At 38.3% G+C, this 16,266-nt stretch overlaps 2 protein-coding genes across 6 annotated transcripts; one reads left to right on the forward strand and one right to left on the reverse strand.

The window, feature by feature from the left end:
- Nucleotides 1–1,687: 1,687 nt before the first annotated feature.
- Nucleotides 1,688–7,065, reverse strand: PIH1D2 (PIH1 domain containing 2). Of its 3 annotated transcripts, none has more exons than XM_045505855.2 (6): nt 6,901–7,065; nt 5,717–5,961; nt 4,975–5,098; nt 4,349–4,594; nt 3,554–3,819; nt 1,688–2,225 (listed from the first exon to the last, which is right to left on the reverse strand). In XM_045505855.2, exons 2-6 carry the CDS (start codon nt 5,891–5,893, stop codon nt 2,091–2,093), a joined length of 948 nt encoding a protein of 315 aa, XP_045361811.1. In that variant the 5' UTR covers nt 5,894–5,961; nt 6,901–7,065; the 3' UTR covers nt 1,688–2,090. The 3 variants fall into 3 exon arrangements, with proteins under 3 accessions (XP_045361811.1, XP_010967215.1, XP_045361810.1); XM_010968913.3 differs by having other exon boundaries at nt 5,717–5,912; nt 6,889–7,065; XM_045505854.2 differs by having other exon boundaries at nt 6,889–7,065.
- A 157-nt stretch (nt 7,066–7,222) lies between these two features.
- NKAPD1 (NKAP domain containing 1) lies at nt 7,223–16,240 on the forward strand. Of its 3 annotated transcripts, none has more exons than XM_010968915.3 (6): nt 7,223–7,358; nt 8,555–8,631; nt 10,417–10,517; nt 11,956–12,105; nt 13,371–13,424; nt 13,846–16,240. In XM_010968915.3, the coding sequence occupies exons 2-6, from the start codon at nt 8,563–8,565 to the stop codon at nt 14,351–14,353; spliced, it is 882 nt and encodes a 293-aa protein (XP_010967217.1). In that variant the 5' UTR covers nt 7,223–7,358; nt 8,555–8,562; the 3' UTR covers nt 14,354–16,240. The 3 variants fall into 3 exon arrangements, with proteins under 3 accessions (XP_010967217.1, XP_045361812.1, XP_010967216.1); XM_045505856.2 differs by having other exon boundaries at nt 13,849–16,240; XM_010968914.3 differs by lacking the exon at nt 7,223–7,358 and adding an exon at nt 7,368–7,916.
- Nucleotides 16,241–16,266: the final 26 nt, after the last annotated feature.

Below are 16,266 nucleotides of genomic sequence, written 5' to 3' on the forward strand. Positions count from 1 at the left end.
TCTGGTCTAATATTTTTGATCTATTGCTAATTATTTTTCACATTAGATGATGTAAGACCAGGAACAGCTCTGTACACGTAAGCTCTTATAAGATACGTTTTGAGTTTATAGAACTGATAAAAATGTAAGGACTGAGTTTAGGAGGATATAATCTAACGCTTTAGGCTCCAGAAGTTACAAGAAGCACCTCTTGTTGAGGTGTGGCTCTATTATTTTACTCCATTCTGAGGTTTGGGGGTGAAGTTCAGGTATCCCAAGGCATGGTGGATACGAGGAGCTGACCAGCACAACAGGACAGGAATGTGTTGCAAGGAACACTCATCACCCAGCAATGCACAAGTTCTAGGATACATAGGAAGATAAACACTACTGATTACTGACCTCTAAAACCTACGTTTGTAGAAAAATCTGGTATCTAAAGCAAGGATAATTAATGTCCACCTCAAATAATTTTTAGTTTTGAAGAAGAAAAATCTTGGTAAGATTCAAATTTGAACTACTCCACAGTTCATTTTTAGTTAATGCTCTTCCTGGACAAAGTTTTGCTTTTGTAGGGAAGGGGAAGTGGAGATGTTATAATAAAGTAAAAGTATTATGGAAAATAACTAGGATATAAGTTTAACATGTTAACATTAAGCACGTTAGATTTTATCATCATTGTATTAATGAGCGCACAATTGCACAGCTGCTTACATAAGTAACACCTAAGTGCCAAGAGTTTAAGAGTAGCGATTCACCCAGTTCTACACAGTTAGGTGTGGAAATTTCTAGGAAATACGTTTTGACTGATTTCATAGAAGAAAAGGTGAAAGCATTCCAAGTTTTTTGAGGGATAAAAAGAATATAACAGGTTTGTTAATTTTAGGAACTCATACAGTTCTAGAAAATTTTCAGATGATAAATTATCCTATTGCTAGAAAAATTCAAATCCAGGTTAGATTTAAGAAAATTATATTTGTCTTTAATTGTCTATCAATTTATTTCTATTACACATACATTGGTTCCTCAAATTAAAAAGTTTTAAAGTTAGTAAGAACTTTATTTAAGTACCTTATGTTGAGTTAAAAACTAATACAAAGAAGGTGTTTTGTATCTAGAAAAGACTAAGGGATGTTTAAGGTTTGATACGAATGTTGCTTACTTGGTGTATAAATTGGAAAGTTGATGCTTTTGTATTGAACAACCATCTGACAACTTAGATGAATGGGAGTTATAAAGTACATCACTTCGGTATTTAAAAAAAAATCATTTTCTTAGGCGAAAGGCACTTGTCCCAAAGTCACCTCCTTTTTCTTAAATTAGAATTGGATGTATTTTGTGTCTTACATGTAATAACATCCAATTACTGTTACTGCATCATTGTATCCAATCCTTAGACAAGTCCATATCTGTTATTAAACGGTAGGCCTGGGTAGCTTGGACTCCTGCTAGAGCACAGAGGTACACAAAAGCAAAAGTTTGCATATTGTCAAATTGGCCCTGTATCTTTATTGCTGGAGGAAACTTTCACTGCTATGGCCCATCTTGGTAATAAAAAATTTCTTGTGCACTCTGGGATTTATTTATTCCTGATAACAAAAATTGACTAGAGACAAAATTTTTCTTTCAACTAGTAAACCAAGAATTCTCACATGTTATTGGAAACAAATAGACTTTTCCCAAATGATATTTAAGTTACTTAAGACCATTACAAATATCTTTAAGACAAATATATCCTAGCAATACTGTTTTTTTAGCTTTTTTTTTTTTAACGTTTCTATTTTTATGGAAGGGAGGCAGTTAGGTTTATTTTTATTTATTTATTTAATGGCACTGGGGATTGAACCTGAGACCTCATGCATGTTAAGCATGCACTGTACCACTGAGATATACCCTCCCAACCCCGTAGTTTCTTCTAGATGCCAAGTTTGAGAAGGAGAAAGAGTTTTAAAAAAAAAAAAAAACCCAACAACAGTAACAGCTAATGTCATCAAAAGGAACTCAGAAAAATATGAAAGTAGTGTTTAAGCTAAATTTCTTTACCCATAATGAAGGTCCTATAATTCACATGACTTTAACACTAAAAATCTAAAATCCATGACGCTCTTGACTTATACCAATGGCATTGTGACGATTAATGTAGCTTTTTCTTTGATAAATTTTGCTGTCGTCATTTCAGTATCCACAGGTTCTGGAAGATTCAGGTGTAATCTGTACTTCTCAGAGACCTCGATCAATAAATCATCCTACAAATAGTAAGACGAGAGATTTTACAAGACTAAAATAGAAATATATTTCCTGGTTTAAGGTGTTATTGGATTATTGTTCCCAGTTACTCACTTTTCTCATAACAAAAGGATCCCATTTATTATCATGTGACTTGTACTGAGCAATAAAGTGCTGTTGTCAATCACTGAGATTTGAGGTTGTATATTGCTGCTCAATACATCAAAAGTTAACTGACATGGTACCAGAAGATGGGTATTGCCATCCTAAGTTATGTGGCATTGACTTTGGGGCTAACCCGCAAACAGCAGGTAAACATTGGAGACTGGAAAGATGTTGATCCATGTATTATGCTGACAAAGCCCTTTATAAAACTGTAACAATAATCTGGAAGACAATGTTTAGGTAAAGAAGTGGGGAAACAGGAATGTTAGCATGCACTGGTTCTGTTGGTCACATTTATCAAGGTACTACAAAAAGATGAGCTGAGAAAAGAAGTTCCCAGTTTGCAAGTAGAATTGAAAGGGAATATACAGAAATTCTAAAACTTGAGGAATGAAAAATCCAACTAATTTTTCTTTTCAACTAGTAAAGGATAAAATTGAGAAATGAATTTTTTTATCAACAAAGGCTGATTAAGACTGCCTAGAAGCAAAGATTAAATCACACATCTTTCTACCCTTTGTTGAAACTTGATTAAGGTGGACCTTATTAAATCCTTACATTTGGCCACATGACAGCAATCAAATCAAAAGAGACAGGCTGTTGAAAAATGGACATGTCTAAAAAAGAATTGTGAGCTGCAGCACCGACTGGAATCAAAGGAATAAAGTGCAACCAGCCTGGACTAAAACTCGTTTAAAATGAACTTTGACCCCAACATTCCACAGGCAGGACACCGCTGAGTAAGCGGCTCGGCACCTAATGAAGGCACATTTTCCAATGCTCTTGTCAGATGTGGCTAAGGTAGACTATGTGCTTCCAGTGACCACCTGTGAGAAGAATGTTCCCCAGCCCTGTCAGCATAGGACTTGGCCTGGTGACTTATTTGATCAATACAACGTGAGTAAAAGTCATATATGCCTTATCTGAGAGGAAGCTTTAGGGTCCACTGCGTGGTCTGGACATTTCTATTTTTCCTTCTTCCATGAGAATGGCGTATCTCAGATGGGAACTGTGCCTTCACCTGAGTATTGAAATGTGCAGCACTCATGGAACAGAGCAGGCCTAGCTGCCATGTAACATGAGCAAAGTATTTTAAGCCACTGCGATTTTGGACTTTGTTATTACAGCATAATATAACGAATGCTGACTGATACAAATTTACAGTATTATCTATTCAACTTACCTCAGAAACACTAAGGTCACAGAGAGAGACTGAATTAACACCTGGTAATTCAACTTTTAATTCAATTTTCAGAGGTTTCTCATTCTGATCTGCCACAATTTTTAATTCATAGGCTGGTCTCTTCATCTCCACTTGGATCTCCGTACTGGAAATCTCTTCTATCAGACGTTCTGTTTTACCTGAAGCTTGGCTTTGGGGCAGTAAAAGTTGAGGAAACTGATCTGCATTGCTCACAGTACTGCTTCTTATCTGTTCAAGGGTTAGTTCTTTATGAAAAGAAGAGGAGGAGATGAAATCACAAAATTAACAACATGAAATACTATCAGGTGGTAAGCTGTAAAGATGTAGTGTTAGCCAAGATGGCAGATAAAGCTACAGCTAAATTAGCTTGAGAATCTTAAATCAAAAGACTCTTAAACCAAAGAAACTAGTTAAAAAATTTGTAGGATTTAAACATCTTTAAGGGCATGCTAATATTTCTAGTATCTAAACTTTATTTTTTTATCTTGTTTCTCATCTTTTAAAATCAAGACTTCTGATAAACAACAAGGTCCTACTGGAGCTATATTCAATATCTTGTATAACCTATAATGCAAAAGAATCTGAAAAAGAATATATGTATAACTTAATCACTGTGCTGTACACCAGAAACTAACACAACATTGTAAATTGACTATCCTATAATTAAAAACAAAAAATAAATTTAAAAAATCAAGACTTACAGTTTGCAAAACGTACACAGGATGCAAAAAAATGTTTTAAATAAGTCTATTTTTCCATTTATTATTAACTTACCCTTTCTCATTTGCTCTCTTAAATCTGTGGGACCAGTTTGGATTCTCATCAGATTTTGTTTCATTCTGTGAATGCTTCCTTTTATTCTAAATTTGGCAATGTGGTAAGAGTTTGAGAGAGTGAATTGAAGTTGTTGCTCAATGCATTTCATGGCCATCCGTATTAATTGATCTCTTTTGACTTGGTCCTTTTCTGCTGCCTGGAGAACATCAGGATTGTAGGCCACATCGATGACTGTGTAAACATCTGTGTGTGTAATTCAGAGGGTGTGAAATGAAGATGAATTCCTTCACTAACGATATCATCAGGTAATATACGAAGCCATATCCTAATAAAGCTGCAAAAAGTGTAAATTCTATTCCTATATTTTTCAGAGGTAATCACGATGGTGCTATATACACAAAATTTCCAATTAGGGAATTTCTTGGCATTTTATATGGGTTAGGGTTAGCTCATATTATTAGAGAGTTAAACAGTATTCAGTTTTCATAAAGGAACACTTATTAGTCATTAACTACATTATGACCAAATAAAATAAGGAATGCCTTTTGCCAAATAAAATCTGGTCCATGCTTATTTCTAATAAAATGTTTAAAATGTGCCTTGTCTCCCATAACTCTACGTACCTGATGCTTCAGACATATCTTCTGGTCTGCCAACACTTAGAGGTACTGGGTGAGTGGTTGACTGGGGAGCTGGGATCCTTTTCCACTGACATAGGTTGATAAAAAGTGTTTTTTCTTTTGGTTTCTAGAAAGCAAACAATTTTGCATATCTCAAAACCTAGTTTTTAAAAATTTTAAATAATATTCTAAAGGTAACTCATCCCAGAATTTGAAGAGTGAGAATTTTAGGCTCTAAGTAAGTCATTCCATGTATTAAACTGCGTTTGAAAAACTGTAAGAAATTATAGTGCTACCTGATTTTCCCAAAGATGCTGGTTCTTCAATCAAAAATCCAGTTGCTACTCCTCTAAGAACTGGGAGGGGGGGAATTGATTTAAGCAGCTATTCCAGGTGAATTTTTAAATTTCATTTCACCAATTCCTTACCTCCCCAACCAAATAAATTCTCTCTACTTGAAAAATCTCCTCTATTATTCTCTATTAAAACAATACATTACTTTTAATTTTCATCCTAGCAGAAAAATGATTCACTTTGAGAGCCCAAAATACATCAAATATGAATGTCCCATTCTTACTCCTTCAACAGAATCTTCCATACTATGTTTGGATTTCCATTTAGATTGGCAGTTTCCCTCAAGTTTTCTTGTGCTAAAGTAGCAGTAGCTAACGGTAAGCCATTCTCTGATTATTCCAGGATCATTTCATTCAGGACTTCCCTTTCCCTTGGCACCAACTTTACATACCAGGATCTTGGTTTGTAGACAGAGCTGTGGTTCTGGGGCAACACAGAGCTGTTTCCCCTCTTTCAGCTGCTGCTGAATGAACTTCTCATAGCTCTCAGGGTTATTTTCAGCCAGATCATCTAGGAGGTTCCAGAATTGAGTAACTTGGGTGAGCAGACCCTTTGATGATGACTCCATGATTGAGATGAATAGGCCTCTTTTTTTTTTATCAACAGAGAAGAAAGTATTTATGGTTGTTTACTTTGCTAAATAAAAAACACACAAAACAAATAATGATGCTTTGTATAATTGTGATATTCATATTTTTTAAATTAAAGAGATAATAGGTTTGCTCAATAATATTAAAGTAGAATCTGGTATTATCCTTGATTTTGCTCCAAACTTTAATTTTTAAACTCTAAAATCCCTGGATATATATTTGAACCAGTAACATGACATCAATATAGATATATTTTTCACCTCCCCAAAATATCTAAAGCCAGAGATGAATAGGCCTCTTAAGTCTGTGGAAAGACATAACTTAAAGGGAAAAAATTTCTATTGATTCATTTATTCTCTGGGGAGAGGAGGAACAGGTCAGTAACTGTTTTGCTGACGTTAGCAGCTATCCTTAACAGCTGTGTCTGTAAGAGTGGAGCTCACCACCACTATATCTTTCCCTTATTCTCCAATTATCTGGTACTCTCTCCTACATTCTCAAGATGTCCTCTCAGATAATAAGGCCTTACCTCTGCCTAGACCCTCACAAGCCCTGAGGGGCCAGAGTAGTTATTCAAGCCTGGATTTCCTGGGATTTTCCTGTTCCAGCACCTGGGTATTGGCTGACTAGGCCTATCGAGTTCCTGAATTTTCTAGGAATGTGCTGTGAATTGAGGGCCAAATGGGACTACCTCAATCCTCAGCATAGTTTAGTAGTTAAAAGCATGAACTCTTGAGTCAGAATGCCTAGACTCCAGTCTATCTCTTACTAGCTGTGTGACCTTAAGCAATTAATTATATATGTGCCTCAGTTTACTCTCTTCAGAACAAAGACGACAATACCTCTTATAGGGTTATCGTGAAGATTAATACAGAGAGGCTGCAACATTTGATAAGCTTTACATGTGAATAATAATATTCTACGTTTTGAGATAACCTCCCTCCCACTCCCCTCCCCCAATTGAGAGGTGTACCAGAACATCTACAGGATGAGGAAAAGAAGAGGTCTGGGTCCTTCGAATACTGTATTAGGGTTAGACTGAATCCTTCCAGAAGCCTGCGAATCCACCTCTTCTCTTGGTTCCTAGATAAACCGCGACGCCTGTCACCAGGGTAACCACACTGGTACAACATCTAATTGGGTCCGGGAAGCTCCAGGAAGAAAGACTTTTTACACTCAGTTCCGGATATTCTCCTCCTGGTACTGAGCTTGCTTTTCAGCCAAGTCCGACCCACTTCTTTTCCAGGAAGGCGCCCGCCTTCCTTTCTGCACCTGTCGACCTCTAGAGTGCCCTGGAAATCCTCCCTGTGGCAGTCTCTGGGATTCCTGTCGGTGGGAAGAATTTCTCAGCAGCACGACTTCCGGCCCGAAACGGAAGTCGGCTCCCGCTTCTCCCAGACCGCTTCCTCCCCACACCCCCGCCACGCGAGGCTGCGGCGCACGGTATGGGTGTGTTTGTGTGTATTTGTGTGGGGAGGGCGTTTGGAGGGAAGGTTACCGGGAGCTCCGTGGCCGCTGAGGGGCAGGGATCCCGGTGACGAAGATGGGGGTGTTTTCTCTGTCTTCCACTCGGAAGCCCCAACCCCCCCTTCAGCCACTCTAGTTACTTTTTGCGGCCCAGTCGAGTATCTTACCGGTCCAAAGCGTCCCCATCCTTTTGGGGAGCGAAACCCAATCCCCGGGTCCGTCCCAGAGGAGCGGGAGCGGGGAATGCCCCAGCCAACCCGGCCGCCCGGATTCCACGCCGGAGCAGCCTCCGGCCTCAGTCCGGAGAGAAATCTGCCGGTCGGTCTGGGCTGGGGGAAAGGCGGCCGTGGCCTGGACCACGGGTGAGGGCGGAATAACCGGTGGGAAGGCTGCGTTTTCACAAAGGACTTGGGTGAAGCTGCAGAGCTGCTTTTGAGCCCTGACTCCTTGGTTTCCCCGGTCGGAGGAGATCTTGTAATGGAGTGGTTCTTCGTCTCACACTAACAAGATGCCTGATTTCCTCAGGATGGAGGGGTGAGTGAGCGGTGGGGTGGTTGCACAAAGCCCCTGCTAGCTACACGGGTGAATATCCCCGTCATCTGTTTTCTTGGAGGCTTAAATACAGAATAGAACATGAAATTCCTTTGAGTGGAGACATTTAGGGTATCTCTGCATTTGATGTTTTTATGTGTCAGTTTTTGTTACTGTTGACATTTGTGGTACGTGACACTCTCAAATCTAGGTATTTACTTAATTGAAAACTAATTTTGGGATTCGAGAGTTGATTTCTAATCTGGACTTTGTTTGCCTTGGACTGTGTGGCCTGGGGCAAGTTATAGCTTTAAGGATATTTCATTTACAAAATAGGAATGAAGATACTTGCCTCTCATAAAACATAGACTTATTTTGAGGATTAAATAAAATGATGCTCTTGAAAGCACTTAATTTTGTGCTGTTTCAAAGAACTCCAGTGTACATTATCTCCCTTCATTCTCATGTTAGTTTGAGTGTGGTCAGGTGTTTTCTCCTCTTAATGGTGAAGGAAAAACTATTTCTCAGGACCTGTGACTTCAGTGATCTTTCCTTTATCTCATGCTTCATTATAACATAGTAACAACAGATGAGGTAATAAAGTAAATTATCATTAAATGCTGTTTATTGATTCATTTCAGATTGAAGAATGTCGCGAGTTCCTTTGGGGAAGGTCCTCCTGAGGAATGTCATCCGACACACAGATGCTCACAATAAGGTGAGAAGTACAGCTTAGTTATTCCTCACACTTAGGGCATACAGTGTGCCACAAATTATTTTGGTACAGTTGGGAGATACAAAGGTAAATAAAACAGATAATTAGAATACAGTTTGGTAGGTATTTATAATAGAGACACATACAAAATGCTTTCATGCACTGAGAAAGGAATAATGAAATCTGCCTTGGGAAATTAGGAAAGCCTTCAACAGAATGGGTGGGTTTTGAGCTGCTGATATTTGAAGTAGTTCTGGATGAAACAGGCTCAAGTTTACCAGGTGTAAAGACCATTCAGGACAGAGAGAACATCAAGTACTAACATATGGCAAGAAGGAGCGTGGAGTATGGAGGACTTGGGGCGTGGCAAGAGATTGTGTGCATCCAGAAAATTGAGAATGGCGGAGGGGAATAGTGGCAGAAAATGAGCCCTAAGTGGCAAATTAGAGTTGGACTGTGATACTTGGAAATTAGACTTTTTCCTCTACGCAATAAAGAAATCATTAAGTTTTTTAAGTGGGTTGTGACATGATCATACTTGTATTTTAGAAAGATGATTTGCTAGCTGAGAGATGATGGAGGATTCGCATGAAAGCAGTGACAGCAGGGATGAAGATGAGGAATTTAGGCAATAGAGTCTGAAGAACTTGATGACTGGGTTGGATGATAGTGATAATTATAGAATCAAATACATCCACCTTGTGTGACTGTGTGAATGATGATGATGCCATTAATTGAGAGAGGGAACAAAAGGAAATAGCCAAGTATGATGGGAAAGGCAACTATTTGGTTTTGAACATGTTGATAGTGAGATGCCTTATAGGATGTCCAAACAGTTGGAAATTCAGACTTAGAAGAAAGGAGAAAAGTTGAGACTGGATATGAAGGTTTGTGGATTACGGATATATAGGAAATGATAGAGGTCATGAGAATAGGTGAGGTCACCTAGGAGAGCATGTACAATGAAAAGAGGGCCAAGGACCCTTGTTTGGTTTTCTTTGGTGAACTGTATAACCCCAAGTTTGATCATAAATGTTATTACTGTCATATCACCTGATACTTTGAGAGTCTAACTGTTACATAAGCAGCCCCTACAATTGCCTTAAACCACCGCTAGTTGAATGGTGAGCTTAGATTTGAAAGGGGTGGCTAAAGAAAGATAAATCTAGCACAAATCTAACAAAATATTTTAGGAGGACTTAGAAATAAAACATATCATTGTTCTTTGTGAGGCTGTACTCTGCTATTCAGGAAATTCTCCAACAGTTCTCATACTGTTTGTTTTGTTTTGCTTTGTTTTTAACAAAAATTATTATGTTGTGGAAAGAGACTTTGCCTAGAAAGTTTAAGGACCTGTCCTTACTAGCTTTTTGACTTTGGTAAAATCTCTGAGCTTTTGTTTCTTAGTGAAATACAGTAATGTACCTGCTTTGCTTTCCTCATAAAATTGCTTAAGTTTCAATAGAGATGATACAATTAAAGTCATAAAGCATTTTAGAAACGTAAGAGGTGATCATTGGCTAATTGCAGCAAAATTGCTTAATTAATAAGGTGATAAGTGTGTCTTTACCGGGGTTAAAAGCTCTTTTGTTGCTGCAGAATTTTACATGATTGAGACTTACTGGGTCAACTTGTTTGACCACTGTAGAGAAACCAGGTCAGGTTCCAATCGTAACCCAGCCTATAATCCAAAAATTAGTGCAGACTATATTTTCGGTTACTTTCCTGTGGTGTAAAGTGTTGTTTTTAGTAACTTATTTTTATTTCTTTTTTTAAAAAAAAATCTAGATTCAGGAGGAATCAGATATGTGGAAAATAAGAGAACTGGAGAAACAAATGGAAGATGCTTACCGGGGGACCAAAAGGAAAATGTTACCTAGCAGTTCAAGGTGAAGTTGCTGTCCTGAGAACGAAAATAATTCTCATCTTGTTCAGAATCCTCAACTTTTGTGTAAAAACACAGTGGTATACTAAAGATAGATGAATTCAGTTTTGTGAGTCCTTAAGCCTTTTCTCTTTCATAAATCTAGACCCAAGCATAAAGGTAATGGCTATGATGCATGTGGCCCCACTCTTTATATGTATTTGCAGTGGAGAACTTGAACACTTGTAAATATTAAGGATCCCGCAGATTCTGACCTTACTTGATGGCTTTTAACTGAAGATTTTTCTATAGATATCTTATGGTCACTTAGCTGATCGTACACATATTTCCCCTAGTTAGTCTTCCAGTCTCTCTCAGCCTTTTCTTTGCCTCATCTACTCACTGTTGTCGCCAGGTCACACAACCTTTCGCAGTACCTTAATAATCTGAGTGTGAATCAGACGGACTATGCAGGCTTAGTCGTCTTTGCTGTGGCGGGATAGGGATGTCTGAGTATTGGGAGTATCTCCTGGGCCTCAGATGCCTGTGAATGTGGAGCTGTGTTTATGAAAAATGATTATAAAGTAATAATGCTGATTTCTAAAGCCACCCAGGGAAATAGTTAATAGTGAGATACTTAGAGTGAGTGTGCCTGTGGAGTGTGTGGACTTTGGAGTGTTACTGGGTGTGTGTGAATAGCTTTGGACAAGAAAGTATTCAGGGTATCCATGGTAAAGCAAGCAGAGTCTTAGCATAAATACCTTTTTAGTCTATTTTCTCTCTGAAGACAGTCCTGTTAGAATTTAGAAGTACTTAGTGCAGAGGATGATTTGTTTTATATTGGTTAATCAGTTCCAAGTAGCATTTCCAGGAACAAAATAGTGTTCTTTTAGAGTGGACTAGTAATGCCTATCATGAGTAAGTCTTTACAACATAATCTCTTTAGGGGCAGGTTTCTGATTGTCTCAATTGCCATTTATATTCCCAGCAGCTAAAACAGTACCTGCCACAAAGGAGGTCCTTAAACACTGTTGATAACTAATTAGCTGGCTTAATGAGTGGTTAGTGGATATCGTAAGCACAGGCACTTACTATAGACACGTTGCTGGTTCTCAGGGAAGGAGGTGTATTTCAGGAAGTCTCGGGCAGTTTGCAGTGCCCCTAGCTGTGGTTATGCTCTGCTTCCTTCTTTGAGAATCAGTGAGGTGCAGCACTCCAGGGCCCAGAAGTCATTTTGTCTATACTCTCCAATAGAATGGGTAGTGATGATCGTATTTTCATTGAACAACTATACAAATTAATAGAGAGGAACAGATCATGTTTAAAAAGTTTTTTTTAAACATTAAGGATCAGGTAGCTTTGGTCTCTCCTTAGCTTGTTCAGTGAGTTCTGTGCATGATGTTCCGTAAAGTAACCTCACAGATTGCATCTAAATCTAAAAGTTCTTTTGTTTTCTGATTTAGCCGGATGCGTAGTGATGGTTTTGATGAAGAAGCTCAAAGCGACTATTGGAGGCCAAAGAATGAAATTTCTGGTGCACTGGATGATGATTTTCTTAAGGCTAAATCCTGGAACAAGAAGTTACATGATTATGAAGCTAACATGCCGGACAGGTTTGTGGCTCAATTCTTGTGACCATTAATGATATCTGGCTTGAGAATGTGTACTTCTAAAAATTAATTATCCCTACAAAAACTTATACAGAGATGTTCATAGCATAATTATTCATAATGGCCAAAAAAGTGGAAACCCAGATGTCAGCTGATGAGTGGATAAACAAAATGTGATGTATGGGATGGTAATGGAACATTGTTTGGCAGTAAAAGGAATAAAGCACTAATACATACTACAGCATGGATGAATCTTGAAAACATTATGCTAAGTGAAATAAGCCAGACACAAAACACCACTTATTATATGATTCTTTAGGGATAGAAAGTACACTAGCGGTTGCCATGGGCTATAGGAGAGAGAGGGATGGAGAGACTGGAGAAACGGTTTCCTTTTGGGGTGATAAAAATGCTTTGAAATTAGATAGCGGTGATGGTTGCACAACTCTGAATATACTACAAACCACTGAATTATACACTTTAAGAAGATAAATTTTATGGTATATTAATTATGTATCAATAAAGTTGTTATTTTAAAAAAGTTGTCCCAAAGTAAACAGCATTATGGCATTATTATTATTTTTTTTTTGAAATTTATTTTGGATAATAATTAGTTAAAGATAGACTACAATGGTGCATTGTACAAAAAGACTATAAAACAATCTTGTGCTGGTGTTCTGACACATCTGTAAGCTTTCACTAGCTCCAGTGTCTGCAGGGCAGGCTGGCCGCCTTCTGCCCACATCCACAAATGGAGATGTTTTCTTTGCAAAAAAGGATTATTCACACACAGTGAACCTAAGCTTCCTTTTGCACAAGGGAGTAATACTTTTCTCCATCAAAAACAACACAGTCACATCATTAATTTTTCCAGTCCTGCAAGTCCGAAGCAACCAAAACTCCATAAATGAGAAATCACCACTTAGTCAAAATATAGACAGCATTATGTTATTAAGTGTTTTTGAAGAAGTACTTCACAGCTAAAGAGCAGAGAATAAGAGTTCCTCACTGTTTCTTAAGGAAACGAGTGGCAAGTTCTCTTCCAGGTGGATGAAGAAATCCTTTGTATCTGAAATGACAGTATGCAGTACAGAAAATGTAGCCAACTAATTACTGAGCTATAAACATGGGGCTGGCTCTTCCGTATCTCTGTTCTCTTTGTTCTGTGTGTGTCTGTATGTGTATGCATCCCTAAGCCTAATTTGTCTTAGTTTTTAAAATACATATGATTGCTTTAACAATACGTGTAATAAAATATTATCTTACAGATGGGGTCACAGTGGATATAAAGAGTTATACCCTGAAGAATTTGAAACAGACAGGTAAGGCAAATAGGTTCACTGAAAAAAAGTTAGAAACTCAGATCAGTAGAGTCTGAACTATAAATTGAGTTCCTAATTTTTGCAAAGAATATGACATTTGCCATTAAAAATGTTGTAACGAGAGAAATAACAGGCCGCACAGGTGGGAGGCGGTCGGCAGTTTCCTTTTCCCTGATTCATGTTCCGCATATCTATGGCACGCAGGTTTTTACATGTAGTATTCCATACAGTCACTCAGTATGGCAGATTAGAATTTTTATCCTCATTTTAAAGATAAGGAAACAAAAATTTAGAGTGATTGTTTCATAGTAACCATATGTCGAAACTTTGATTTAAAATTCAGATATTCCCAACTTCCAATCTGGAAGGCAGAATACACTTTTTTATTTTCCATAATAAAGCAGTTTTTCTTTCTTACTAGTAGCGATCAGCAGGATATTACCAATGGGAAGAAAACATCTCCCCAGGAAAAATCATCTACTCACGAATCTCACAAACACAAGAAGTCAAAGAAATCCCACAAAAAAAAGCAGAAAAAAAAGTCACACAAGAAACAGAAGAAAAGCAAAAAGGAAGCCACAGATGTAATAGCAGATTCCTCAAGCGAGCTCTCAGAAGAAACTGGGGCTTCTAGTACCAGGAAAAGGAAACAACCACATAAGCGCAAGAAAAAATCCAGAAAAAAGTCTCTCAAAAAATCTGCTTTATTCTTAGAGGCAGAAAATGACACTTCCCAGTCAGATGATTCCGCATCCAGCAGTTCTGAGGAAAGTGAAGAAAGAGACACTAAGAAAACCAAAAGGAAAAAGAGAGAGAAAAAAGTCCACATCCCTGTGGTTAACAATGAAATACAGGAGAGGACAAACAAACGCACAAATTGGAAAGTGGCTACAGATGAAAGGTCTGCTGAGAGCTCAGAGGACGATTAAAGGAGAAAGAAACATTCTTCAGTTTCCCGAGTGACCGGAGATTCACAGCTCTTACACCTTGGGGTTTTGCCGGTGACTCGACCGCTCAGCACAGGGGGCCTGAGATCAGAGCCGTCCTGTGCCACCTGTGTATGTTCTGACAGACTTCTTGTCTTCTATTTTGGCCTGTTAAACTTGATCCTCTAATTGTTAATGGAGAATCTGGTATTTTGTTACGAAGGTTTCTTAGAGAGATTATTTTTTCGCAGTTAATCACATTTAGCATAGAGTGCACCTGCAGGAGACTAAAGGCCCCAGAAAGCTGAATCCAGTAGTGACCTGGCTATACCAGTTGGAAGGTTGAATTTGAGGAAAGCAAGGGCTGGGGTCAAGACGTGGACTGGAGCTAGTGCTGTGTAGTGGTATGACCAGGGAACGTCGTGTTGCTGTTTGTACAGCAGGTGCCGCAACTTGATTTTTTTTTGGCTTCATCCTTGGTGCTTTGATCTTTCTGTATTTCGGCCCCACAGGTGTGATCTAGTTTACTTACTGAGGAAATGAGCATATGAACAAGCATTTTCTCTTCAGATAATATCCACAGACAGCTGTTGTTGGTAGAGATGAGGGTTTTCTGTCCAGTTTCCCTGTTGGACAGGGTCTGTGGCTACACTCAGTATACCACTGAGCATGGTGATTGGATAGTAAAGTTTTCTAGTTCCATTGTTGTTTATTGACTAAGTGGACTTGTGTTCAAAATTAGTTCCTCAGTTTTCTTAGTTAAGTTCTCAGCCAAATGGGGAAGAATTAGGCATTAGTCATGCTGTCTAATGGTGCTCTGGACAGGATTCAGGGCAGGAACTGCCGTTTAAATGTTGTCTTCCTTGTTCATTTGTAAATCTGTTAATGAACTTTAGATTTTCCCTGAAACTACTTTGAATCAGTTCCAAAATGAAATTGGCTTCTCAGGGACATAGCTGTTTCTTCCTAGTCTGCCTTTGGATTAAAGCACCAAGCAGAGACCTTTGTTACTTCCCCTTTGCTATATTTGGACCCCTAATATGTTCATTCTTAAGAAACCAAAATACCACTGAAAAAAGGCTGGCAGAACACAAAGGAATTTTTTCATTATGGCAGATCAAGTGATGTAACATTGTTTTTTCCTTGTTGTCACTTCATGGGCTGAGTAAAAGGCTTGAAAACTCAGACTTTTGGTCTTGGTTCTGCCACTCATAGGCTATGAGGTCTGGGGTAGGTAAGTCAGCCTCCTTGGCCTTTCCCCATGTGTAATACAGAAACACTTCATGGTAGCCTGACAGCGTAAGACACCAGCAATAGAATACAGCTATGACAACATTCCACTGACGTGGTAGTATTTTGTAGTTATAAACTGTTAAATTTGTTCTCTATACAGAACAGATTTCTAATAAAATGTTTAATCATAAAATACGTGGTTGGCCAGAGGTTCCCTATCCCTTGATTATAAGCAGGTGCTACCTTTTGCAATATTTATTTAAAATATTAATACTTTGGTACTCAGTTGTTGATGATCCATGGTGTATATTTTTATCTTTGGGATTAGCAGGGGCCCAAGGATGGAAGAACAGTCTGTAATTACTACCTCTTAACCTAAAGTTATTGTTCTTGGAGCAAGTGAAATCTTTGTTGGAAAGAGTTTTCAGCATTTTTTTTTTAGCATTGTTTCTGTGCTATGAAAGTGTTAATTCTAAGCAGACTCAGGAAGATGGGCCAGTGGAATGAGGCATCTCCAGAAGTTGGTTCTGTTTGGGTCTTGACCTTCCCTTCTCATACTAGCAGGCCTCTTTCCAGCGAATACACATCTTGCCTGTTTTGTTTTTTTGCTGTTTACCTTGGTCATGTATAAGCAATAAAGCTGTTTTCTGTTCTTTATCTTTCTCAACCCCCAATTCTCTTCT

This window comes from Camelus bactrianus, chromosome 33, assembly GCF_048773025.1.
Source record: "Camelus bactrianus isolate YW-2024 breed Bactrian camel chromosome 33, ASM4877302v1, whole genome shotgun sequence".
Classification (NCBI taxonomy): domain Eukaryota; kingdom Metazoa; phylum Chordata; class Mammalia; order Artiodactyla; family Camelidae; genus Camelus; species Camelus bactrianus.